The 27,589-nt window shown below is 50.8% G+C and overlaps 1 protein-coding gene across 1 annotated transcript in view; it reads right to left on the bottom strand.

The window, feature by feature from the left end:
* Csmd2 (CUB and Sushi multiple domains 2) overlaps window positions 1-27,589 on the bottom strand; it is a 535,133-nt gene that overhangs the window by 267,486 nt on the left and 240,058 nt on the right. Inside the window, exon 6 of the mRNA XM_076862996.2 lies at window positions 10,748-10,860. Within this exon, the coding sequence (XP_076719111.2) occupies window positions 10,748-10,860 (113 nt within the window). The remainder of the gene's footprint in view (window positions 1-10,747; window positions 10,861-27,589) is intronic.

The raw sequence follows: 27,589 nt of genomic DNA, 5'->3' as shown, positions 1-27,589 counted from the left end.
AACACACGCCCATCTTGAAACCAAAGCCCACAGCAATCAGGGAGACCCCCCATTCTGGCTAAAGGAAAAAATTTGCCAAGGGTTTGTTCTCCTGGTAAGTCGCTGTCTAAGCTGAATGCCTGATAAAATTCAGTTACTACCAGAGTCCTAGCCTCCCGGTGTGCATTCAAACCTCTTTTATAAATGTGCATTGCTCTCTGTGTGTATCCAGCAGGAAAATTTCCAATGAACACTAACGTGGACCCATTATCAAACAGAGGGCATAAGTAGGGAAACACACATTATTCAAACCTGGCTAATACTGTGTGACAGGGGAAGCATCCCTGGTTCAGCCATCCCCAGGGGCAGTGGAGGAGCCCAGCCCCACGAGAATAGTTCAAGTTCTTGGCCCTGGGGACCCCTTGTGGGAGGGGGGCGGGACAGGAATGGGTCAGGGGTCTCTGGGACTCATGTAGCCCATATGAGGTCAGTCTGCAAAGACGGCTCAGGAACTCCTGACCAAGAAGTAGGGACAGAGTCAGAGTTTTCATTGTGTCCTGTCTTCCATTCTAGGGTCCAGTGGAGGGAGGGGGATGTGCCACAGATGCCATTCCCAGTGGCACTGGCTGCTCAGGATTTCCTGGTGGCTGTTGATGGGGACTGTGAGATGTAGTAGGCAGGGAGCCCCTCTTCCTCTCTTCTCACGGTTGTACTGAGGAAACTCTTCTTGTCCTAATCCCCTCTGGAGGCCCAGGAAAGAATCCTGATTTCTGTGTGATTCTGTCCCCTGATCCCTCCCCGGGAAGGCCTGACAGTCTGCCGGCTTGGTGCCTAATACTCATTGGGTTGCTTTTAGTAGGGGATGATATCATCACGCCTCCCAAGCTGGAACTAAATTCTGTTTTTCTTCTTTCACTTCCTTATACTTACTATGGGATGGAGCTTGTCAAGGTGATGAGAATTAAATAAGGAACCTGAAAAGCTACTGGGGTCCTCTAATTTACATATAAACTTTGTGACTGATTTTTCTTCACTTGCATGGCCTTTGGCTACCGCATGATCATCAGATGCACCTTACCATCCCATGGATAGAATTCTTGTTCCCATGTTGTTAGCCTGGGAAACGTAGGGTCCATGGCTCTTGGGGTAGAGGTTTCTGATTCCAACAACACAATCTCTGAAAGACAGACATCCAGGGCCCTGCTGGCCCAGGCAGGCCAGGCTCTGGGGAGGTGTGGCCCACTGTATGGAAACGGACAACTGGGTCAGGAAAGTGGATCTAGGCAAGACTCACATCACCAAGGACATCAGCATTAAGAGACTGCCTCCAGATGTTGGGGCCTCAGTTTGTTTTTTGAGCAATCCCAGGGAAGCAGTCACACCTGGGATTGTATCTAGTGCACTTTTTTTTTTTTTTTTTTGAAGTCTGCCCAGGTGGGTGGTGAGCCATTGGGGATCATGGAGAACCCACAGTAAGCTCATTGATGAGCTAGCTTGGCATTTCAAAGTGGACAAAGCGTGAAGGATCAGAGAAGAGGGCAGATCTCCCTCTAGAACTCCAGAGTGCACTATTGACAGACCCAGTCAGAAAGGAAGGTGGCGGGCATCCCAGTAGATGGACAAAATAGCAAGAACCTAGAGAATTGATGGGACGTATTCATTCAGGTTGTACATTCATTCACTTGTGGGGTGCCACTAGCTTCATGCCAATGATACTATTGAAACACTGGTCTCTAAAAGGAATTGTTCTTTCTTTAATGACCAAGGCAGTGGAGACCAAATGGAGCCCAGAGCTGGCTTTATGTTTCTGGCTACACTCGAATTTACACCCCTCACTGCACACATATCCATGCATTCCTGAGCATTCATGTCCACGAGCCCCCTTACACTACACATTCATGCACACGTGAACACGTGGCTACAAATAATCATATACAAAATGCAAGTCACACACATATTTGTGCTTTTTCCCCACAGGTGAACCCAGTCAGGACTCCCAGGAGAAGCGTGCTGGCTCTAACTGGTTGATGGAAATCTTACTAGGTACATTCATCTCCTCTGAGTGATAATGACTACAGGAGACTGCCAGGCGGCTCCATTCATTCTTTATATTCTGCTTAATTACAAGACATTTCCCCGCTGTTGTAAAGGTTAGCGGGACACATGGTACACATTTAGCTAGAAGAATCTGGCAATACAAATGGCTCTCGAGTCTGCAGCATGAGTTATTGGGCTGATCTAACAGGCGACAAGGACCCATTAGGGCACAGGGAGGCCTGACCTGTCTGTCCCCAGAGTGCTAGGAAACAGGAGTTAGATTCTTTGTCCCAAGGGATTCAGATTTCCCTCCCCAAGGAGGAGTCCCTCCACTACTTTGGTCACCGTCCAATGTCTGCCAAATGGTATCCTGCCTGCTGAGCCAGCCCTTACTCCCCCTGCTGCCCACTCATTTCTCACATCCAATTGGTTCACCCTTAGAAAATTTCTCCAACATGCATCCTTCTTCCAAGGGCCTAAACCAATTCTGCCTAAACTCATCCTCTTTTGCGTGAATTTCTTTTGTCACTCCCTCTAGCCCACATTTTAAAAAGTTGCAGAGGGTGATCCTTGAAAACCTGAAATCCTATCTCCTTTTCATACTTGCAAATGTTGTCTGCCTGTCCTGCCGTCAGTCCCTCTTGTTGCCACTGAGGTTGGCTTCTGCCACAGCCTCACCACCCACCCTGAGGATGTGCTTCGATTACCCACAATGCTTTGCCAGATGAGGCCAGCATTGGGAACACTGGCTACTGATTTCACTCATATTTATGCCAAAGATATAAAATTGATGCAGATGCCTGCAATCCCATGTGTCAAGGTGAGAATCTAGTAGGGGCTGCCACCATTCCTGCAGCTGTTCATTGCCAACTGGAAGAACACTGACCCTTAAGCAGAGGTAGGGAGCTTCAATGTGAAAGATGGCATGTCTGCAGCCAGATCAACTGACTCACGGAATAAATATAAAACTATGGACACCTGACTTGATCAGGAAGAGGCCGCACTACTAGCTACTGTACTGGCATATCTTATTGCCATGCAAGGCTTAGCGATGATTAGCCAAGGCGTCAATTCAATGGAAGCCCGGCCAGGGGTGAGGCTACATGTGGATGCTGTAATTACAAACTTTAGAAGCAGCCTAAACCTGGGACACCCCCTGAGGAGACTCTCAGCTTGCCGCCACGTCTGCAAATGGAGGCAGGAATTAGCAGCAGTATATCTGATGTCATCTCAGAGGTTGGAGACATGTTGTCATAGCCAAGGACAGAAGAACATTAAATGTTAAATGAGAAATCGAAGGCACAGAGATGGATCAACATTACAACTCTAGCTACTCATATGACACATCCAGAATTCAGAGAGAAGAACCCTAGGATGCTTGGGATTTCCAGGCCCAGTGCATTGTTCTCACTCTTGAAATGGCCAATGACCACAGGATGCCTCTGGTCAGATTCGCTGGAGAGGCTTTGGAATAGGATAAAAGTTGGCTTGTAGGTGATAGTGGCTCAAGCTCCTAGTTTGGGTGACATAGAAAGAATCATCAAAACTATTGCTACTGATGATCTGGTGCTATACGCTAAAGGACTTAAGGAAAGCTGGAGAAGCTATCGTGAGTAACAACGATGTCAAGTTCTTGAGATGTAAAGGTGACAAGACTCAAATGGAGAAGCCTATGCAAGAAATCAGCGAGCCATTAGAGATCACCGCTGTGTCCACTAGGAGGGAAAATAATGAACATCTGGCAAAACTTGAGATGTGGTAGCTGTGCCCAACATTGACAGGACAAGGGGAGAAGAAAACCAAAGGCTACAGTCACAGATGGCTGGTTCCACAGGATCTGCTATGGAAAAACAGAGGTCATTTGGGGGCCTGGGTTCATTCTGTGGATTCACTGCTCCAGCTAACAAAGAGCAAAGAATTGGCACAGAAATCACTAGAAAAGCCTCCCAAATTCTGGCAACCATTGCTAAGAAGGCAGGTGTTGAAGGATCTCTGATAACTAAGAAAATTATGCAAAGTTACTCATGAGTTGCTAATGCACCATGCTTGAGATTTCTTGAATATGGCAGAAAAGAATAACTATCGTCCGCAACTAAGGTTGTAAAAGTGTCCTGTTCAGGCACACCTGTGATCCCAGAGGATCGGGAGGCTGGGGCAGGAGGACTGTGAGTTGCAAGCCAGCCTCAGCAATTTAGTGAGGTGCTAAGCAACTCATGAGACCCTGTCTCTAAATAAAATACAAAAACCAAAAAAAAAAAAAAAAAAGGGCTTGGGATGTGGCTCAGTGTCCTTGGGTTTAATCCCCAGTACCAAAAAAAAAAAAAAAAGTGTTCTGAAGGATGCCATATGGGGTGGCTTCTTGGTTAGCCATAGCAGATCTTGAAGCCACTGGAATTTCTAACAAAAAGGATTCTTGCATTGTAGAGGGGCCATGAGATAGGGAATGGCCTGTTCCAGTCCCTATAGTAGGATTGTCCTTATTGGTGGCCTTCATTAACAACTTTAGAGAATTTGGCTCGAAAAAAGGACTAGAGGAAAGATATTGAAGGGAATCCCTGCAGCCATCAATTACTGGTTTCAGGGACTGAAATGCAGCGCTCTCTCTCACCTGTCCTCTGTCTGGCATGACTCAAATATTACCACCTCCCTGTGGCCATCTCTCCAGCCCTCTCTGGAAGTCATTGTCCTCCCAAGACTTTGTTCAGGAGCAAAACTTGTATCACACTGCACGCCATGTCCTGTCTGTCTAGTCCTGACCCAGGAGCTCAGATGTCTGCCTGCAGGGGCTGACGCAGAGCCTGGCACACAGAAGGTTCTTGATATCAGTTTGATGACTGAAAGGCGGAAAGGCCAACTGTTAGAAGGATGTGTGTTTTAAATTCATTTCCTGACAAAAGGGTGGGTCATAGGGTTTCCATATGAGGAGTTCCCCAAAAGCTCACATGTGAGACAAGGCAAGAAAGTTTGGAGGTGAGACGACAGGGTTGTCAGAGCCTTGACCTAATCAGTGCATTCATCCTCGGATGGGGATTAACTGGGTAGCTGTAGGCAGGTAGGGTGTGGCTGGAGAAGGGGTGTCCTTGGGCATGCACCTTTGAGTTATATATTTTGTCTCTGGAGAGTGGAGCTTCCTGTCCCTCTCTGTTTCCTGGTGTGATGTCCTTGGCCATTTCCCCCCTCCACACTCTTCCGCCATGCTGTCCTGCCGCCCCTCTAGCTCAGAGCAACAGAGCCTGCCATCTATGGACAGAGAATGCTGAAACTGAGGGGCCCCAAATAAACTTCCTCCTCTAAGATTGTTCTCATCAGGTCTTTTGATATCAGCAATACAAGAGGCGGATGAAAGCACACCTGAAATCTGGGGAGCGGTGCAGGGTTTTGGGTCTCTACCTAGGTGACAGACTTATTCTGGACTGGCATTTCGCTTTGTGGCAACCTGGCCCTGGTAGCAACAACCTTCAACTTGTGGTGAGGCCCCTGGAGACCCGAAAGCTTGAAAGTAGGCTGGAAAGAGTTTGGCAGCTCAGCAGGTCAACGGAGAGGACAGGAGAGCCAGAGCTGGGACAGGGGAGCCCCAAGGAATTGTCTCTGGCTGGAGGCTGTAGGTGAGCCCTGAGCATGAAGGCCACACGCTCAGGTGGAAAACATGGGTCCACGACCAGCCTCATGCATCTCAGTCAATGAGAACTGTTTTCAAATGGGAAGTCTAGTCCGCTCCAAGGCATTCAGAAGGCAAAGGAGTCAATGGTTTTCAGTGAGGAATATCTTCTATGTCTCACTACCAAAGTTGATTTGGCAAGAGAGGCAGAGAGAGGAAGAGCAGGGTTGGGCTGGGATTGGGGTGCAGGGGAAGTGAAGCACCAGAGGACGATCATCAGGTCCGAGTGGGAGGCAACAGGCAGGTGTCTGGGGAGGAGGTGGCAGCACTAACCCTCACGCTCTCCCTGCATAAGGTTTCACCATACAGAGGAAGTCAAGGTAGTTGGTGGGGTATGATGTCAAGGGTTCTGTTTCCTGAGCACCTACTATGTGCCAGGTATTTTGCCAAGATATCCTTTTATTTTCAATAGCTCTGTGACTTAATGACACTCCCTGTGTACAGATAAGGAGGGTATTGATGGGACTATCCTCCTGCCAGGGAATGCCCTCAGCAGGTGTGATTATCAGTCATCACTGGGTGCATCTAAGAAGGGCTCTCCTCACCATCAGTCCTTGTAGGCTTCAAGAAAGAAAAAAGAAAAAAAAAACCACAAGAGCAATTAATACCCTGAGAAGGACTGGCAAGATTCCTCACCTGGAGGCAGAGAGATCAATGACAGGACCTTCACGTGTCTTCCAGAACAAGAAGGAACTTTAAGGTTTCCTTGAAGAACGTGTTTTACGCTTGGGGAGGGGGTTGTGGTCTCAGCTAGAGACCAGGCCCTTCTTCCCTGAGCCGCAGACCCACAGAACAGCCCCCCAACCCTGACACCCCTATACTAAGCAAACGCTGTCCCTTGTCCCTGCCCCAGACTGTCTTGATTAATAATCTTTGTAATTCAGTGACTCAAGCCACACACCTAAGAGGCTTCCCAAGGCCCTTCTCTCCTTCATCCTCCCCCACCCTCCTGCCACCAAATCCAGTTAGTCCCAAATTCAGCGTGGCGTACCGGGGAACGGGGAACGGCTCTCCCGGTCTGTCTCCCCCTCACCGTCTCCCCTCCTTCGGGTGAAACTCTGGCCCTGGACCCAGGGTTCTCAAAGACTCCTAACCGTCCTATGATTTTCATTTTCAAGCACAGATCTTTAATGAAAAGCTCCTCATGCCACCTCTCTTGCTCAGAACTTCTGCTCACCCCTCACCTCGGACGGTGGCGGCAAGCCTGGTTCCCCAGGATGTCCCCAACTGGACCCCACCTGGCTTTTCAGTCTCAGGCCTCAGTGACCTTCCACCGCTCACCCTTGCTCCAGGTGACCGGCTGCCTGCAGCTGGGCAGAGCCATTCTGTGAACGGCCGGGCAGTGAAGCTATGAGCTGGAAGGCCACCACCCCCACCCCGCATAATCTGTGGGATTCTTCCTGGTGGCACTGACACAGTCACAGACAAAGCGTAAATGACCGAGCAGAGCTGTGTTCTAAGAGACCTTCTTTAGGGACACTTGAATTTGAATTTCGTACAATTTTCACTTGTCATGAAATATTATTCTTTCTTTTGATTCTTTTTGACTCCTGGCTGTTTAAAACTGGGAGACCACTCAGCATGCGGGCATCTCAGAAACAGGTGGAGGGCTGTGTTGGGGCTGGGGTCTGTGCATACCTAAATTTTTGTGTTTCCTTAGATTTGGCCTTTTTCTGTCTCTCTGGCACCTTTTTGAGACTCGCCTTTAAGTCTTGGACTTTTTCTTGCTCCTGTTTTTTTTTTTTTTTTGTCTTTTTACAAGTCCCCACAGTCACACTAATTGCCCCTTTATCTCTGGTCCTAAAACTCTTAATCGACATAATTGCAGCCCTTATCACTCTGCACAGAGCCTGCAGATTGGCATCTGTGCCTCTTTAACCTGTTCTCCTTGAGAGCAGCGAGGGCCCACTAGTGTCCGTCATTCTATGCTGTCACAGAGAGTGTCACGTCGTTGCTCGTGGAACCCCATAGCCTAGGTGCTGACAGCAGGGGAGGGAGACTCAACTGGAAGTCAGACCCCCTGGGACTCTGTGCCACTGGGTCTGCACACAAAGTCCCCTGCGCTGTGCTTGGACTGAAAGAAGAATGGGATGTGCGCGGTTGTAGGTCATTTATCTTTTTTTTTTTTTAATTTAGTTTTTGTTTCCCTGAGGGGGAAAAAAAATCCATCAATTCAAATTAGGGATTGGTAATTATTAGCTTGGAAGGACCATAAATCATGTGAGTCTCTAATGCCTAAAGCTGAGCCTGGGTGAAACTGACCCCAGGCTGATGCTTCATCCACCGCCCCTCCAGGTCCATCCTGCACACTCCTCCATCGGGCTCTGACCTCTGATAGAGGGCAGAGGAGCCACTGGCACCCCCACCGTCCTCCCAGGGCAAGGAGCACGGCCTCTGCCCCCTGTCCTCACTTCCTGTTTGGTGGGCAGGTGAGCATGGCAAGATGGAGGGAGAGATCCCAGTGGCCCTCCTTCTGCGCTGGCCACACATTCCCCTGGCTCTAGCTCTTGCCACTGGGTCCCCTGTCCCCTCTAAGCCTAGTGGTGGCAAAAGCCTGCTGTTTGGTCCTGGGTGGGGACCTTCCCATCCCTATGGGTTCCTTGAACCCCACCCTCACCTGTAAGTTGCCCCTTCCCGAAACTCTTATCAGCTAAGCCCTGAAGCACCACCCAGCCCACCAAGTTCGTGCGCTGAGGGCGAAGACCCCTCCTCGGGCGGTCGCCAGTGCTTGCTAAATGCTCACGGTACCTCCTTGCACTAGGCACCGGCCATCTGGAAATCACTAGAAAAACTAGGTTCCAGGGGAGGATCACAATTACCGCATTAACCGTGTACTAATCATGTGTCAACCTCGGAGTCACGAGGCACTTCAGGTCCAGACTGACACTGCCAGGGGCCAAACTGGGGTTTTGACACCCTGAGACCAGCACTCTCTCTTTGCTCATCTGTTAAATGGGGCACACACTGACTGCAGGAGTAACGACATCAATGGTGACGCCCGCAACCAAGGAAGCCCCTCAAACATGGGGCTGAAGCCCCTCAAACACAAGCTGATACGAAACCCCCGTGGGGCGTGTGGGAGGGGCCTGGGTGGAGGAGCTGGGGCCTGACCTCAGTGAGGACATGAGCGCTGAAACAGGGTTCTTCAGCCTGAGGGGTGTTCCCTGCTGCGGACATGTGAAATGAGTTTAGAGGTTATGAATTTAGCATAAAAAATGGGAAGGAAATGTTCAGGGTACATCACAATTAGTAAGGGTTAATTGCCCTTCATGACATTTTCCCCGTAGTTCTATGGATACGTGTGTAAACTGCACTGTGGGGAAAGCATGCATTTAAATGTATGTAAATAGAAATATTTGCTGTGGTGGGGTGAGACAGCTCAACACAGTTGAAGAGCCAACAGTCAAACAGGGAAAGGAAGCCCCTCTCCTGGGTTAACCTAGCAGATGGCCCCGTGATTCTGCAGACAAACTTGTGTGCGTGTGTGAGTGAATGCAGGTTTTCCCATTCGGGGGCTGTGTGATCTCGGGCTAGTGATTCAACCTCTGTGGGTCTCCACTGGAAAAAAAAAGGGGGGGAACAAAACCTCATACACCACCGTGCTATGGGAGGGATGTATGGGGCCAGCAAGCACGGGTGCTCGGCCTGGGGTCCTGCGCACAGTAGGTATGCAATTCCTGAAGCCACCTGGTCTGCCATCGCCTGACCTCCCTTTGCCTTAACCTACTACAATGACAAACGGAGCCACCCCCCGAGTGCTCCCCACACTCAGCAGAAAGAAACTGTAACATTCAGTTCAGCTTTTTGCTCTTCTGGAAAACACGACAGAAAGGTTCAGACAGGTGCTTCCCTCCCACAAAAGCCCAGCCCGGGCAGAGGACAAACGTCTCCATGAAAGCTCTCAGGCCAGGCTTTGTTAAGCACCACAGACCAAATGGGGTTCTTGTTTAATTTTTTTAGATGTTTCAAAGGTGTCCCCTACTCCAGGCTAAGTGAATGAGGACGCTCACAAGAGGTACAGGTTCTGAAGATGACACTTCTGCCTCCAGCGACCCTTTTAGCCCAGTTTCCAGCCAGAGAGCTGGAAGCTCCCCAGGGACGTTGGAGAGGGGGCTCTGCTCTGCCTCAAGCCACCTCCCGGTGGGACAGAAGTCCCTGGGCTTTGGAGCTCCAAGGCCTCATATAAGGCCTTAAATTAATAGATGCCCCATAGAAATGCATTGTCAAATCTACGAAAACCACCATCAGCCTGTGACTGGTAGCAGTTAAAGGGTCAACGAGCACATGAGGAGACCCACCCTTGGTGTTGGTAAATTTTGAGTATTCAGGTTGGAAAGGAAGTCCTCTTCTGTCCCCCTGCATCCCTAGGTTTCTGGATCACCTTCAGCTGCAGAGAGCTCCCTGCTTCTGGGTTAGCCCGCTCCATTTTCTCGGTGGCTCCGGGGTTAGGAACTGCGTCATTATTGGCATCGAAATGTGTTTACCTGCAATCTCACCTGCCACTCCTGGTGTGATCTCTTGCCACCTGACAGCTCTTCCCAGATCTGAGCATGTCAGCGACAATGCTCCCTAAAGTGATTTTGCCTGTGTTTTTAATATACTAGCTTTCTCAGTAAAATAAAGAAAGAATGGAAATGTGGGACACTCCCCAACTTTGTATGGAGGTGGGTTAAAGGTTGGTGGATAAGGTGGGGGGTCCTCTGGCTCCAAGGCAGCAATTCAGGTGGCCTCGGGGAATTGGCTGAGCTTCTCAGCTCCCTTTCCCCGAGTCAGGAGACCGTACCTACCTGGCCATGTAATGCTGAGGATCAAATGAGAAGATGCCTGTCGGAGGCCTGCACTGTTTCTGGCTCCTAGGTGGCATTCGTATGAAAGTCCCCATTAGCCTGGCCTGAAGAGGGACAGCACGGGCTACCTTATTCAGAAAGTGTCGCTCCCTGGTGCATAAGTCCCAAGGGCAGAGGCGTGAGATGCAGAGGTGAGGGGACAGTCCATAGACCCAGTTTGGGGGCAGGGTGAGGCCCAGTACAGACTGTCAGGGGGAGGAGGCCAGCGACCCGGGGTCCTGCCTACCTTGATACTGGGCGCTGAAGCCGCGCTGCCGGTGGTTGCCGTCCGCCGTGAAGTGAAGCCGCAGCCAGTTCTTGCTGCTGATGACAGGGGCCGGGAGGCTGGCTCCAGTGAACCTGTGGGGACAGGACACAGTGGGTCAGGGATAGAGCCAGGTGGGACAGGGCAGGCGTCCAGGAGTGGCCCTCTCCTCCAGCCTGCCAGGCTTAGCCCAGCCTGGGAGGAGCGGCAGGGTGCTGCATGGTCCCAGGTGGTCCCCCAGCGGCCTGGAGCCTGAGGGTTTCTACCATTTCTCCAAGGACTCCTTTCCCCAAGGGTCCCTGAGATGCACAAAGCAGGGGGCTGACCCTTCAGGCCGGGAGCAGAGGGTCAGCACTACTTCTGCGCACCCCCTAAACATTCCATGCCCTTCCTTCTTCTGGGTCTCCGTCTCTTTTCTGCCTGGAGTAAACCCCCCAAGGTCTGGGACCCTCCTCCTGCATTGTCCACACACCTGAGAGGACCCCAGGGGCCCCTTCGCAGCACCCCCGGGATGCCTTCCTACCCCTCCCTGCTTTGAAGGCACACAGATGTCTGCTCAGATCCAGGCTTCCCCTGTGTGACCTGGGACCTGCTCCTTAACCTCTCTGAGGATGAGAACAGCACCTACGCCAGAGCCGTCAGGATGGGAGGAGACAGTGAAGGGGAAGGCGCCTGGCCCCCAGTCTGGCACACATGAGCTCACGCCCTAATTTTTTTCCTCCCAGTTCTCTCTGCTGCCACAGCAACTTAACAGAATTCTCATCCAGTTCCTCGGGTGTGTGTCTCCCTGGGATCATCTCGCAAAGGGGTCCACAGAGCCCAGGGGGAGGCAGCTCAGGTCCTGCAGGAATTTGCTGTGTGACCTTAGAGAAATCACCTAAACCCTCTGAGACTCAGGGACCTCGTCTATAAAGTGAGGACCATCCTCAAGGATCCAGTGGCTGCAGCCCTGGTGGGAGCAAACTCTGGTACCACCTGCTGCTGTTTGATTCTTTGTCTTGGTCCCCACGTCAAACCTAACACTAGGCAGCTCAGGGTCCAGCAGAAAGCAGGTGGCACTGTCACAGAAGTGACTCCAGGGGTCTGATGAATGACTCAAAGATGAGGGCAGGCTGTAGAGAAACCACCAGGGTGGGGACAATATCCCGGGGGACTCCTCTTCATGGAATAGAGAGAAGAAGAAATAGCCCCAACACAGGGCGGCACGGCAAAACTCTGCACAGCACCCAGGTCTTCAGAGCGGCTACAACAGGTGTAGGAAAACCCCATCAGGAGGGAGCAAAGAATGAACTCACTCACTTTTTCCTCCTCCTCAAATCTCTTGCTGATGCTCCTGTTGATCTAGTCTAATAGAAAGCCAGAGGGAAAGGGGGGAATTCTGAGGTTTCCCACAGGCCCATCTTCCCACGCATGGAGCAGGGTAGAGAAAGCAAGGGAGAGGATCTGGAGGAGCAGGAGGAAGTGGGCTGGCCAAGTGGATCTTCATAAATATGTAGTAAACAAAAGACTTTACCAAGGAGTTTCACACCCTGCAAAACTGAATTGTTACTATAATGAAATCGCTGACACACACCAAACTCTAGGAATATAACCCACAGTGCTAGGGTGAGAACTATTATAGAAACCAATTACTGTATTTCACCGGATCCCATTTAAAATAGTTTATTACAGGGTGAGTCATTTAAGTTTTCTAAGGAACCACAAATGATATTGTGGGCTTCTTTTTTCCCCCCAGGCCAAATTCAATTCTATCTCAATGACAAAGCTTGGAGGCGATTTGCATACAGGAAGTAGAAATAGGAGAATTTTCCTGAATAATTCAGAACCAAAGGCTCTTTACTGCCAAATGGAATGAGGTGGGGTGGGGTGGGGGTGCTGGGGTCTCAAGCGCAAGGTGAGATTAATGAGGGAGATTGTAACTGGGAATCAGCAGGACTTCCCCAGCTCCTGAGACCAGGTGATGAGTTTAACCAGGTCGCTTTAACTTGAGAAACTCTGGGAGCGTCTCCCACCTCCAGTCTCTCCCACACCTTTCTGGCTCTCAGGAATTCTCCAGAGTGTTCATTTCCAAGGTCAACCTCCCAGGACCCTGAGCAACTTTCCTCTGTCCTGTCCCCACCTCTGCAGGCTTCTGTGTTGAGCATTTGAGAGTTTTCTTGACTCTGACCAAGAATCAATAGGCAGGACCCTCAGCAAACTCGGCCACCCAGATGGTGTCAGACTTTGCTCAAATTCCTGCAATAGGGGGAACCTGCCAGTGTGTGGGACGCACGGGGACACTGAGAGGTCTCACACCGAGCACTGGGAGGACGGAGGGGGTACACAGGGTGACTCCGTTCACAGGGACACTGGAAAAGACTCATGGTGGGGCAGAGAGAGGTTGGGGTGCTGGAGGTTAGGGGAGCAGGTAGGCTGGGAGGGAGTTCCAGAGGGCCCTGGAAAGATTCCATGTCTTAAATGAAATGCTAAAATATGGTAGGCACAGCTTTGTCAAAGCCCCAAAGAACTGTACGTTTGCAATGGCAATTTTATTTTATGTAAATTAAAACTAAATAGAGTTAACTGAAAATAAAACAAAGCAAAGTGAGTCTTCAGTGGCTCTAATAACTCAGAGTAACTTAGGTTGACCTACAAGGCCTTAAAAAAAGCCAGTTGCTCTCCATTTTCCTGCCTCTTCCTCTTCTATTCTCTTTATTCTTTAGGCTCCAGCCATGTGGGACTCCTTGCTGTTCAAGACTGGCCAGGCCTGCTCCCGCCTCAGGGCCTTTGCACATGCTGTTCCTGCTGCCTGCTACTCTTGACTTTTCTCCCAGACCTCCAGCTGCCTCACCCTTTTGCTTCCTCCAGGCCTTTGATCAAATGGCACCTTCTCAGTGGGGCCTGCCTGGTCTGACACCCGTCTATCTTTTCATCTTGAGCGTGCACAAACACACAGGTGTGCACACACGTGCACACAGTTCTCTAGTCAAACAGAAGAGCTTGGTCCTGGAACACACACTGCTCTTCTGAGCTTCTCTGCCTTTACCCTTGCTGCTCTGTGTGCCCTTTCCTGCTGCACCCTCTGGCTGCAGAGAGAAGTAAGGGAACTTCTTCAGGGTCACACAGCTATTCAATGGCAGAGGTGGGATTCGAACCCAGGCCAACCCACTCAGGACCCAGGTACCGAGCCACTGCATTAGAGTGTCACCTACGGGCAAACATGAAGGGAGGGTGGCAGAAGCATTTAGGCTGAATTCCTTTCTGTTCCTATTCTTTCCCTCCTTCTTCCCCACCCCACCAGGATCCTCTTTAATTTTGCTCCCTCTTAGAATCGTAATTAAAGGAGAGAAACACAAAGAGAGATTCTCCCCTTCAAACCTTTCTGTCCACATTAACTTCACTATGGGGGGCCTGGGGAATTCCAAGTTCGCCCAGTAAATTGCTGTTGCAGTACAACATAAAATGTATTTAAGCAATTACACTCAATTTTTTTTTCTTTTTGGTAAATTGACTTCCGTTAAATGGGGCTTCATTAATGGAATCTGGCTAGGGGAGAATCAAAATAAAAGTCGCTCTGTTTAATGCATGTGGCTGATTAGGGAAGTCGTGGCTCTGAGTTCCTCAGCACAAAGCTCTGAGCCTTTCTCTTGCTAATGGGAAGGCTCAGGGCAGACTGCGTGGGGAGCCATCCATCTCTTCTCAGAAGCTTTTTGTGCAGTCAGGATTTGGGGGTGCTAGGAGACACTCCCCAAGATGACCACAGGGACTCTCAAGGAATTGGAGAGAAAGGAGATCCTGGTATCCCTGGAAACAGGCAGCCTCTGGACAAGGTTCCTTCATGAACTGGCCAAACCAGGGTGTGCAAGGGCTCTGAGCTTCCTGGACACGCAGAGTCCCCAGAATCCTGTCACCTCATATCCCAGCTGTGATGCGCCATTCTCCGTGCAGCATCCACTCCTGGGTCATTGGCATCTGGTTTCTGTGCTCCCCGAGAGCCTCCCTAGGAGACGTCCCCCAACTAAGCCACGCACACAGCCCACGTCTGACTCAGGGCTGAAGCTTCCTGAATTCTGGTGCTGAGCTCACCCACCCCTCCGTGCCAGAGGATGCTGGGGGGACGGAAGACAGGGGAGGGAGGCTCTCGCCGCCCTTTTGGTGCTCCCAAGCCCTCTTCCCTTCTCACCAGCCACCAGGGTTGGACAGGAGGGTGCAAGCAGGGAAGCCCTTGGGTCTTGGTCAGTGGTCAGCCAAGAGCACCAAGGTCCTTGTAGGAGACTGGTTCTTGCTCTTGCCCCTGGCCAAGCTACCTCTGCTCCCTGCAGCAAACCTCTGTCAACTCAGTGCTGACACCTGGTCTCAGCACAGTGATTTCCAAGATCACCTTCCGACAGCCAGGGGCCTGGGTTCTACGTGTGACGACGAGCCCTTTCCCAAGACAACCCAAGATGTTAGACGGGTTTAACAGACCTCTAGGAGGCCAAGCCCTGGAGTGGGAGCCACAGCTCCCTCAGCTCTGGCCTTTGAAAATGGCCCCTTGGCCTCCCCAGGCTCTTCCCCAGAGGCACCTGCCCGTACCTTCACGCAGGCAGCCCCCGGGGCCTGGGATCCTGATGAAGACTCAACTCCAGGCTACCTGGGGTGGATGTGGGGTGGGTTGCTGTGCTCTGGACACACTGAAGCTTCCCAGCTCTACATTTAGAACACCCCTCCCGGTCACCCAACCCAGATCCCACCCTCCCCTGCGCCCCTAGGGCCAGTTGTGGCCAGCTCTCCCACCTCACACCTCACAGCCCCGTGGCTTCCCACAGGGGCTGCAGAGACAGCCTCTGGCCTGCCCTCTGCTCCCAGCCACCTTCCATGCTCTGGGATGGGTCAAGGCCCTGCCTTGCTGGAAAGCCAGCGGTGAAGGGTGCACCACAGGATTCGGAAAAAGTCTAAACTTAAAATCACCTTCCCTCCCTGATGAAACCTGCTCTGGGCTCCAGCCGAACCAAGGGGCTCATATGTTCTGGCACAGGAACGACACTGTTCTACGCCCCTGTGCCTTTGCACACGCTCTTCCCTTTCCCTGGGAAGCCCGTTCCCATCGCCCCACCTGACTACCTGGCGAAACAGTGCAGGTCCATAAACCTGGCCCACTGCCCCCTCCCCCACCTCGCCCCTCCACCCTGTAAGCTCCCTCCGCACCATGGATGCACACCAGCCACTGTTTTGGGTACACCAAACTGCAATCATCTTTTGATGTGACCACCTCCCTGCTAGAAGGTGAGCTCTGTGGGGCGGGGGGAGGAGGCTCTTGGTGTCAGTATCTCTGGCAACACTGCACCTTGCCTGGTGACCCACGCCACAGAACAGGGATTGGCCGGCCATGGCTTGCTGCCTGTCTGTGTAGATAGTTCCCCTGGGTCACAGGCACGCCTTGTGCACATTTACACAGTGTCTGTGGCTGCCTCGGTGTCACAATGGCAGAGTTGAGTCATTGTGCCAGAGACAATGACTTGCAAAGCTAAAAATATTTGCAGGAAAAAATGTTGCTGGCCCCACCATAGGAGCCTCACCGACGATCGGGGTAGTGAGTTAAAATTTCATTTCCAAGTACAGCATCATAAAAGTGCCAAACACAGCGTAAATGTTCCATCATAATGTAAAATGACTTCAACATCCATGTAATTGACAATCGTGTAACGCAGGATCGAGACCTTTCCTCTGACCCTGGACATGGTCCACACAGTGTCTACCTTGTGTCCATCAAAACCGAAATGACATTCTCCATTTCCAGTTTTGCTCCAGGTCTTCCAGGCAGCAAATATGTATTGAGCACCTACTGTGTGCCAGGCATGGTGCTGGTCCCCAGGGAAGCTTGTTCCGGAGTCCCCTGACCCTGGGGGGCTCCTCTAGCGGGGTACAGTATCGAGGAAGCAATTCTTTGCAGAGACGCTCCTGGTGGAGTCACTCCAAAGCCTCCGATGGAGCTTCCATCGCTGCGACTAGATTCCTCTCACACTCGTATTTCATCAGTTATGTGATGTTTAATTTAAATCACATAATTACAATAACAAGTATGACTGGCACTGACAGAGCTGGCAACAAACCCAACCGATTCTCGGAAAGGGCAAGCCTCAGCTGGCGGGAGCGGGAGCGCACAGGCGCTGTGGGCTGCGGCGGCGGGTGCTGGGGCGCCGTGGGCACCGTGGGCACTGGGCAGGGTGATGGGCTGAGCCTCGGGAGGGATCGCCAGCTGGTCCCTGGAGCGACAATGGTGGAGGGGCCGAGGCGGCTTCCTATACAGGCTTGTGAGTCCACTGCAGGAATGAATGCAGGCGGTGAGGTGCTGTCAACATCTCACCACGGTCCCCCCCAATCAGAAGGACAAGGACCAGCGAGTCTTCAGCTCTTAGATTTGGGAAAGACTTCAGCGCCTCCCAGGCCCTGTCCCCAGCTGGGTATGAAGCCCAGCAGTCTGGACCTTGCCATGTCTCCTACAGCAAGCACTCATCTCCCTGCCAGTTCTCTCTGCCCGCCCGTGCCCACCCCACGCCTCCTCTGGCTACTCCTCCTCCTTCAGGAGGACCAGCCCTATCACTGTCACCCCTCCTCAGTCCCTCGGCCTGGATTGCTCCCCATTCTCCCAGCTGCTGCTGCCCCCTCCAGGGACACTCCTCAGAGGTGGGCGCCTCCCCAGTGCAGCCGCAGAGGGCCTGGGAAGCTCTGTGGGCAAATGTCCCTCTTCTCCCAGAAGAAATGTGATACACTCAACCAGTTTTCAGAGCTCATTCCTGCTCGGGGAGCTCCAGGGAGTCCGCAGGTGGATGTCTTCCTTCCCAATGCCTAACCCTCTGGAGGACATGTGTCTGCGCCTGGGAGTGCCGGGGGGACGGGGCTCCGGCTGTGTCTGCCCTGGGGACCAGGGCTTTGCTCCTGATGTTTGGAGAAAGTCCTGGAGGTGGCTCTGTGTCACTTTCCCTCCTTTCCTAGAACTGAGGGGCGGTGGGCTTCTGGCCCAGAGGAGAGGAGGAAGCCTGGTGTGGCAGTGACAGACGGGTTCAGGTCTGAAGGTGGGAATTGGTGGCGCCTGGTTTATGGTGCATCCTGCCAGTGTTGCCAACTCCTTCCTTGTCGTGTCTCTAGGTTTCAATCGGGCAGTTCGCCCTCTTTTCCGAGCAATGGAAGGCTTTGAGGATCAGCCTTTCTTCCTCGATCCACAGATCCTGGAAGGGGCAGCCGTCATGTGATCTTTGGGCAGAAGCTGATTGGATCAGGGTGGTCACCTGACACAAACTGAGCCAATCAGGGCCCCTGACTTGGGGTTACTTGGTGGACACAAGGGCTGAGCACTCACGTTTGATGAGGAAAGGCCCAGTGGGGCTGGCTTCCTGGGGCACTGGGGAAAGGGTCCCAGTATCACTTCTTCCTCTTCGGTAGCTGCCTCCTCACCCTGACCCTTGTGTGATGTCCTGTGGGCCTGCTCCAGCCTTCACAGCCTGGTGACCACAGGGCCTTGAACTCTACCCTGACCCCCTCCCTTGCTCACTTCTCTGCCTAAATGGAGACTTGTCTAGTTCATGTCCTGTCTGCTTCCGACACAGAAGCAATAGGTTTAGGAAGGATAAGGGCTGAGGGCCAGGCCTCTGGAACTGGACAGTCCTGTATTTGAATCCAGGCTCCACCGTCTATCAGCTTATGTGGGCATGGACATGTGACAGGCCTCCTCTAAGCCTCAGCTTCCTCTCTGTGTGATGGGACTCCTCTAAAGACTGTGCTTCTGTCCATGTGTCCAGAATCGTGCCTGACACAGTAGGTGCCTGGTAGGTGTGAGCTGTATTCCACCCTTGCTTAGGTCTCAGAGGAGGAGCCAGGGTCTTACCAGTCCCTTGAACCCTTCCTCCAGAGGGCAAGGATTAAGCAGACCCCAGAAAAGTCTAGGGTAGACCCCAGAGAAGTGGGGACAGAACTGTGCTGGATGGAAGGACAGCATGCTCTGTGGTACCCCGAGCAACCAGTCCCCTCTCTTAGCCCCTCCCCCAGCTCCCGCTCCCCAGCCAACCAACTTCCCCTGTTAGTGGCAGATGTGACTTGGAGAAGGAGGCTGCCCTGGCACAGAGGTGGCAGTGCATGCCCTGCAGAGGCCCCCAGAGGTGCCATTTGGGTAGCGCATCTCGTGCAGAGGGAAGGGAATGTTTGCAGATGGCTTTGGAGGGGCCACCAGGCCAGTGTTTGCCTGGCTGTTCACCGCCATGTTCCCAGTCCTCTCTGGGCAAAGGGACTCCTGCACAGGGTGGAAAGCAGTTTAAGGTAGAGGTTAGCCCTGGGGTCTGGGAGGAGCCTGCCCGGCAATCTCAGCTCTGGATTTACTCTTTGGATAAGTAACAGGCCTGCTTTGGGCCAAGCTTTGCTGTCCATTTAATAAGATCCACAGTAGCACCGACCACAGGGCCCCCTGTCAAGAGAGTGAAGGGGGAGGAGCACACAGACACTCCCAGCACAGGACCTGTCCAGAGCAAGGGCCAGACACACACATTAGTGCTGTAAGGTTCAGGGCGTGCCAGAGTTGCACACATCCCCTCCCCATCCCCTTACTGGGTGTTAGCATCCACATATCAGAGAGAACATTCCATCTTTGTTTTTGGGGGGATTGGCTTATTTTATTTATTTCCATTCATTTACCAGTAAATGTCATAGTAGTATTCCATTGTGTATATATACCACATTTTCTTTATCCATTCATCTGTTGAAGGGCATCTAGGTTGGTTCCACTGCTTAGTTATTGTAAATTGAGCTGCTATAAACATTAATGTGGCTGTGTCACTGTAGTTTGCTGATTTTAACTCCCTGGGATTAGACAAAGGGGGATGGAGGGAAAGGCAGGGGATAGGAACAAATTGGGCAAAACTTTCCTATGTACATGGATGAACTCACCACAATGAACCTCCCCATCAGGCACCACCTCAAGACTGGGATCCCAATCAGAATAAGATATATTCCATGAATGTGTCAAAATACACTTGAATGTCATTATATCTTAAAAGAACAAATAAGAAATGAATGCTCTGAACCAGGAGTGCCAATGCCACATGTTCCTCTCTGGGCTCACCCCTGCCATGCTCTGCTGGCCTCATTCTCTCTATGGCAGATGGCAGCTACGTGAGGCCAGGACCATGGCCACCCTCGTCCCTGACGCACCTCTCACCTCCACCATCAGAGAGAACCCAAGGATCTCAGTTCTCATTAGAGAAAGCCCGTGGAGGCCCCTGATCAGTTCAGGTGGGCGATGTGCCCATCCCTGGGGCAGTGCATGGGTCTCAGGAGGAGCCCTGGCCTGGTGTTTCAGTTAGCTTTTTTGTCACTGTGGCCAAAAGACTCACTAAGAGCCACACAGAGGAGTAAAAGTTTAGATTTTGGCTCATGGTTTCAGAGCTTCAGTCCCTAGACACCGACTCCATAGCTCTGGAGCCAAAGTAAAGCAGGATTTCATGGTGGAAGGATGAGGTGGAGGGAAACAGTCCCAACATGGAACAAGGAAGGAGAGAAGGAGAGAGAGAGAGAACTGTGTTCAGAGATGAAATATAAACCCCGAAGCCATGTCCCCCTAAGGGACTTACCTCCTCCAGTCTCACCCTACCTGTCTACAGTTACCACCCTATTAATCCATATCAATGGATTAATCCACTGACTAGACTACAACTCTCATAATCTAATCATTTCATCTGTAAAAAATTATGGCAATATCTCACTTCTGGGGGACACCTCCTATCCAAAGCATAACAATTGGCGTGGGGACAGTTCTCCAAAAGAAGGAATATTCTCAAAAGAAGGGAGAGATATTATGCAGGCCAGTCACAAGATGTCCACGTGGTTGGAAGAATCAGTGGAATGGGCTGAATGATCTGGGTCCTCATGTAAAGCGTGGGGGTATTCCTCCTGGACTTGGCCTTGTCCTAAACCTATTCTAGATTTTGCTAGAGGTAACCAGGCTTGCCTGCCCCTCTCCATGTTGATCCCATTCCTGTGCCTGGTCATCTGTCCCATTTCCTGTCTGGCTGTGCACAAGGCCATTGGGCTGGGTGGTGACATAACACCCAGCTTTGCTCAGCCTCTGCCCTGGAGTGGATCCAGGCTCTGTAGGTACCTCTAGATGCAGGTGAAGTTCTATGAGTCAGTCTACCTGCTGGACCTGCAGCATCCCATGACCAGGAGACAAAGGGACTAGACCTTCCACGAATGAGAACCAACCAGTGTGAGGCAAGACTTGCTTGAGTCCCTTTAAATGTTTAGATTTAGGCCATTTATTCTCCTTCCACCTGTCCACTTCCTGAAGCACTTGGCCTTGTTCCATCTGGTTTCTTCCACCCTTGGCCTCAGTGTCAGGAAGTTCCAGACTCAGTAGAGGCCAAATACATGAACCGAGGAGTCAAATAAACCCAAATTTGAAGCCACTCATTGCTGTGTGGTGTGGGACAGATACCTCTCTTTCTCTCTCTCTCAGCTTTCAGAAATGATGCTTCTAAACCATTATCATCATTTCATGGAAATACCATAGTTTCTCTTGATTATCAGTTCCTGCCATGAGGTCAATGCCAAGGAGTCTGGGTCTAACTGCTCATGGCCTTGCCCTGCCCCCGCCTGGCTTCTCATAGACAGGGAGCCCTCAGTGTACATGTGCATCCCTACGCTGGAGCCTTCAGTGTATGTGTGCATCCCTATGCTGGAGCCCTCAGTGTACGTGTGCATCCCTATGCTGGAGCCCTCAGTGTACATGAGCATCCCTATGCTGCAGCCACCTCTCAAACTGCTTGTCACTGGTCATTGAAGAAGCAGCCACACCGCCCCAGCAACTCCAGAACTATTTATTGAGATGTGTGTGCGCGTGTGAGTGAATGAACTGAGTAAATATAAGAGTGAATTAATTGGTGAGCGAATGAGGGAATTAGTGACTTAATGAGTCAGCAAGTGAGTGAGGACGAGTGTGTAAAATTGAGTGGATCCTGCTCTCTGCCCCCCATCTAATCCAATAAGCAATGGTGTAGATTTTTCATCTTTATTAACGTAAGCGGGGGTTAGGAATAGCATGGGAAAAATTGCAGACCACCAGCTGCACACGAAAGATAATGTGCTCATTTCCTACGGCTGCTTGAGTGAATTACCACCGATGTAGTGGCTTAAGCAACTCGAACTTACTGTCTTACACTTCTGGAGGTGAGAAGTCCCAAACAGATTTATCCCTGGGCCAAGATAGAGGGGTCAGCAGGGATCCCCCTCTGGTGGTTCAAGCTTCCAGCTTCTAATGACCACCTTCATTTCTTAGCTTCTCTTTCTCCATTTTCAAAGCCAGTCTAGGACCTTCAAGTCTCTGACTCTGATCCTCTACATCTGTCATCATGTCTTGCAGGATGGACACTCTTGCCCTCCTCTTCAGAGGACCAGGTGACAATTACAGACCCATCTGGAGAAGCCAGGCAAACCTCCCCATCTCAAGAGCCTAGATATAATCTCATCTGCAAAGTCCCTTCTACCAGGGGAGGCAACAGGTTCACAGGTTTCCGGGATGTGGCTCATGGGCGAATGATGATCTGACCAGCCATAGACACCTTGCTCAGAGCGTAAGTTCAACCAGTGAGTCCCATTCCAGGAGGGAGGACAAGAAGAGGTGCCTGTCCTGGGTACTTTGGTTCTGGTTGTTGTACTTGAGCCCTAGCACTTTGCAGAGCTAAGCAATGCCTGCGTGCCCTTGAATTTGAGAAATCCTTTGACCGTGGTGGGTGGGGTGCAGGAGGAGGGTGTGGGGGACATATGCTGCTGCAACTGAGGGTCGACTCGGACCCTGAGATTCCTGGAAATGGTGGACCTTAAGCGCAGTGTGGCTTAATGCTGGGTGTATATTACTATCAACTGGGAGATTTCTTTTAAAAATACTTTATTTTGAAATAAGAACAGAGTTGCAAAAATAGTATAGAAATTTTGTGTTTATACCTCACTTGATTCTTTTAAGATATCCTAAATAACCGTATAGACTTGGTTGCTCAGAGATTGTTTTGTCCCTGAAATTGAGTTTATTCAATGTTTTTTTTTAGGATTAAGAACTGGGTATGGATCTGGGGGAAGGACACCATGTGGTGAGATGTTCTATTGTGACATCAGAGAAAGTGGGTGTGTGGGTGTCCCGTTACTACCACCCTCCCCTTCGACCAGTTGGCTGAGGTGGTGTCTGTTAGCTTCCCCCATTCTGAAGTCACTGTCCTTTTCCAGCCCACGCTGCAGGGGACAGGCAGGCCAGCTGCTTTTACTCCCATCATTTAAATCTGGACTTTATCATCCACCTCACTACTTCCTATAGAGACAGTTGTAAAAGGATTAGTCTTGACCACATTATCTGCTGTAAGGGCAGAGCTAGAGATTTTGAATTCATCTCTGTCTGGCTCCAAGGGCCATGATAGTTCCACTTTGTGGAACTGCCACCAAGGAAAGGGGCGCTCACGGTCTCCAAGGGGACTTGCCCAGGCAGAATTTTTTCCATTAGTAGGTCATGAAATCAGTCTGTGGATTGTATTGCAAATAACAAAAGAAGGTAGCGGAGACTAATAGACTAGAAAATGAGAGTCTATCACACATGTAGTAAGTAGAGTTTGGTACAAGTTATTGTTTGTGTGACCTCCGTGCTTAGCTGCCTTTATCTTTACACTGAGGATAAAAATAGCAGCCCACAGGGTTGTTATAAGAATTAAATGAATTGATACACATACCGTGATCACATAGTAAGCATTAAATACATAATAAGCATATATATATATAAATGAATCATGATGTAAAATGCATTTCTTATCAGACTACAACTGAAATGTTTGGAAATACTAAACTCACATCTCTGGACCAGGGGTCAGCAGATTTGTGACCCTTAGCCTACAGCCTGTTTATGTAAATATAGTTTTATTGGCACATAGTCACAGTCATTTGTATTGTCTATGGTGGCTTTTGAGCCACCATGGCAGATTGAGTACTTGCAACAGAAACTCTAGAGCTCATAAAACTTAATGTATTTACTGTCTGCCCCTCTAGATCACTGTGCCTGCCTGGGGGTCATCTCAAAACACACATGTTCCTCCTTAAGCCCAGAAGGCAACTGGTAAAGTGTCTCTTATGATAAAGGTAGTTTACACTTATTCCGGGGTCATCATGCTCCAGACACCTAAGTGGTTTGTCAGAAGGACAACACACAACGGTCCCACTACCAGCCAGATCCAAGCAAGTAGGGAGTCTGTAAGGAGGAGAAGGGGGTCTGGCTGGAGGGGGCCCTTAGGGTCACTTGCTTTGAATCTCCAGACATAGGGTGAAGAGAGGACCCAAGAGGGGCCAGAAATGAGGGGGAGCATTAGGTATTGGGCTAAAAATGGAGACACAGGATCGGCGGAGCTTGAGGGGATTGGTGGAGCTTGAGGGGATCTTGTGGGGAGGGATGACAAGAGTACTTAATGACAGGTGATGATCATTGGCTCTTCTGATGAAGGTGTAGGAGCGCTGGGCTTAAGCCTGGAAATGTGAGTCCACGGGGTAAGTTGGATATTAGACAGCTTGAGTTTGGCCGCCGAGGGAGTGCACATAATCACCTGAGCAGGACCCTCCCATTTTGGTTTTAGAGGGGGCGTTTCCCGCATTGGGCAATAGTAAACAAGTTGACCAGGTGTTAAGGAGTGTTAAAGGGTTTTGAAAGAGACTGGGGTCAGGAAGGAGCCAGTCTTGATAGCTTCAGAGTTCAGAGCGTAGATGGAAGAGGAGGGGCAGGGCATAGGTTTCTGAAATGGGTAGGGGTTCTGTAGGCAATCCAGGAGGAACAAGGGGACGGCCATATATGACTTCGAAAGGTGAGAGATTAGAAGGCTTCTTTGGCAAGGCTCTAAAGCGCAACAAAGCCAAAGGGAGCACCTTTACCCAGTCCAGGCTTAATTCCATGGTGAGCTTGGTGAGGGTCTAAGGGACCGATTGGTCCTTTCAACCTTTCTGGAAGCCTGGGGACGGTAAGGGCAATGGAAATGCCAAGGGAGTGATAGTGTGTGAGCCAGTCCCTGAGTTATCTGCCAGGTGAATTCTGGGCCATTGTCTGATTGGAAGAAGTAGGCATCCCGAAACGGGGGATTATGTGAGTAAGCAACAGATCAACTACTATTGAGGCCCGTTAGTTAGAAATGGGAAAGGCTTCAACCCATCCCGAAAAAGTATCTACCAATACAGGAAGATAAAAATGTTTTTTACTGGGGCATGTTGGTGAAATCAATCTGCCAGTCTGAAGCCGGGGTATGACCTCAGGCCTGATGAGAAGGTTTAGGTTTTAATGGAGTATTGGTATTGGTTCTCTGGCAGATCTGACAAGCGAAAGTGATCTGTTGTAGGAGGGTCTTATTGTGTGGGGAAAGGGTGAAAAAGGAGTGAAGAAAAGTAGTGAGACTCTGGACTAGAATGGAATAGAGAGTGAAGAAACTGGAAGAGTTGTTGGGGATCTTTGGGCCCATCCCCAATGGTAATGAAGAGTAGCGGAGAGGAGGTAAAGTTCTGTAGGGCAGGGCGGCTGATCAAGTTACTTGATTGGCCTTGGAATTCCCCATAGTATTAAGGGAGGAGTCAGTTTGCCACCAATGGATTATTCCCAGTTGGGAAGGCAGCCTGGAGTGTGAGAGATCAGGATATGGAAGGCGTATTATATAGGGAGAGGGTTTTTCCCTCCGCTAGCTCGCATGCCCTTGTGGCAGCTATGAGTTCAGCTTGTTGGTTGGTGGTATTGGGTGGGAGAGGTTTTGCCTCTATGATGGATGAGAGGGAAATGACAGCATACCCCGCCACTTTAACCCCTTCGTGTATAAGAGGGCAGGGGTCCCTCAGAAATGGTAGTAGGGCAGGGTAAAATCGTCTCTAATATCTCCAGGCATCTGTGGATAGGATCTTGTGAGGGAGAAGATGGGAGGAGGGAGGCAGGGTCAAGGAATGAGACAAGGATAGAACCCTGGAAGGAGGAAGTGACTGTAGCCCCTTGTAAGTGAGGAAATCCTTTAGATGGTGAGGAGATGAGATGGTTAGTGGGGAGCCAAAGATAAGCTTGTGTGCTTCTTTCTGGAGGTCATGGGCCGCTGCTAGGGCTCTGAGGCATGGGGGGGCAGCCCCTGACGGTGGGGTCGAGCTGTTTGGATAGGTAGGCCACTGGTACAAATGTGGGGCCATATTTCTGACTCAGAATGCCCAAACTTTGACCCTGTTTCTCATGTACATAGAGGGTGAAGGGTCAGGAGAGGTCAGGGAGATGCAGGGTGGGTGCCCAGAGGAGAGCCTTTTTAAAGAGCTTCCCTACCGCTGAGAGTAGGGGTTCATCTTGGGGGTCCTTGGCCAGATTATATAGCGCCCTGGTGAGGAGGGAGAAATTCCAGGCCCTGAAGTACCCAGCCAAACCAAGAAGGAGAGTATATCATCTTTGGTCTATATCATCTTTTGGTGTAGGTATAGACACAATCAACTGTTTTCTGTCAACTGTAATGGCCTTTTCCCCTTGAGAGATATGACCTCTTTACATGCTATTTGGGCCTTTTGTGGAGAGGCCTGATATCCCTTTAAGGCCAAGAAAGTAGGAGAACTGTGTCATCTGTTGAGCTCCCCTTGGACTGGCTAGAAGAACTTGTGAGGTTTGCAAGAGGTGCAGAGTGCAGGATTGGATCGGAGCAAGAAGAAAGCCTGGACATAAGCGATCTCTACCCATTTAATTCTAGAGATCCCTTGGAATGGAGGGATCCAGGGGCCCACAAAGGGGCCATCTGCTTTGGTTGTCTAAGGGATAAATGGGCCAGACCTGGGTGCTATATTTGATCAAGAGGCATTGTAGGGGAGAGTCAACCGGCAGAGAGGACACATTAGCCATGTAAGGAGGAGGGAAGAGGACGCAGAGAAGGAGGAAACTGATTTATTGGCAAAAGGGGCGTCCCCACTAGAGCCAAAAATCAGGAGTGCCTTAGTGGCAGGTTCGAGCTGCAGAGATTGGTCATCACTGAATCCTGACAGTCGAAGCTGTCGTCCTGGATGGAGCCCGAGCCGTGGGAGACCTTGACTTTTTGGGACCCCTCCTGGAGAGGCCGGATACTTCCAGGGCTGGAAAGAGGGGAGAGGCAGGCCAAGAGAGAGGAAGGGGAGGGTAAGTGTCTCTCTAGCAGCCGAGTTTTAAATGTGAAAGGACTAGGACTTTAGGAATCTGCCCAAGGAAGGAGTCCCTGAGGGCCACTGTAGCCTTAAAGGCTGTGGTGGGGTGCTTTCCTCCCAGCAGGTGGGCAAAGAGATTTGCCTGACGATAATCAACATATTGCAAGAGGGTGAATTCAGGGCACTGGGGGTGAAAAGATTGGAGGTCAGAGGCCAAGGTTTGTCCAAAGAGGTGTGGACTATCTTGAAAGCCCTGAGGAAGAACAGTCCAGGTTCGAGAATGTCTGGTAGTGGGATCTGTCCAGGTAAAGGCAAAAAGATCTTGTGATTTGGGGGCAAGGGGAATGGAGAAGAAAGCATCCTTTAAATCAAATCTATGACCGAGAAGTAGGTGGCAGTGTGGGAGATCTGAGACAGCAGGGTGTATGGGCTGGGAATCAAAGGATGTATGGGCCTAAGGAAGGTGTAGGTCCTGAACTAAGTGACAGGACCTGTTGGGCTTTTCTACCACTAGTATGGGAGTATTGTAAGGGGAATGAGCAGGACGGAGGTACCCCTTGCTAAGAAGGTCCTGAATAATAGGTTGTAGGCCCAGAAGAGCTTTTGTGGACAGGGGGTATTGAGCCTGATTGGAGAAGGTATTAGGATCTTTACTGGTGGGCAGGAAACGGTGGAGGGGGG

The sequence above is a fragment of the Callospermophilus lateralis genome, chromosome 7 (genome assembly GCF_048772815.1).
Source record: "Callospermophilus lateralis isolate mCalLat2 chromosome 7, mCalLat2.hap1, whole genome shotgun sequence".
NCBI lineage: Eukaryota > Metazoa > Chordata > Mammalia > Rodentia > Sciuridae > Callospermophilus > Callospermophilus lateralis.
The sequence above is the reverse complement of the archived record's forward strand: the minus strand, read 5'-3'. Positions and strand labels throughout refer to the sequence as shown.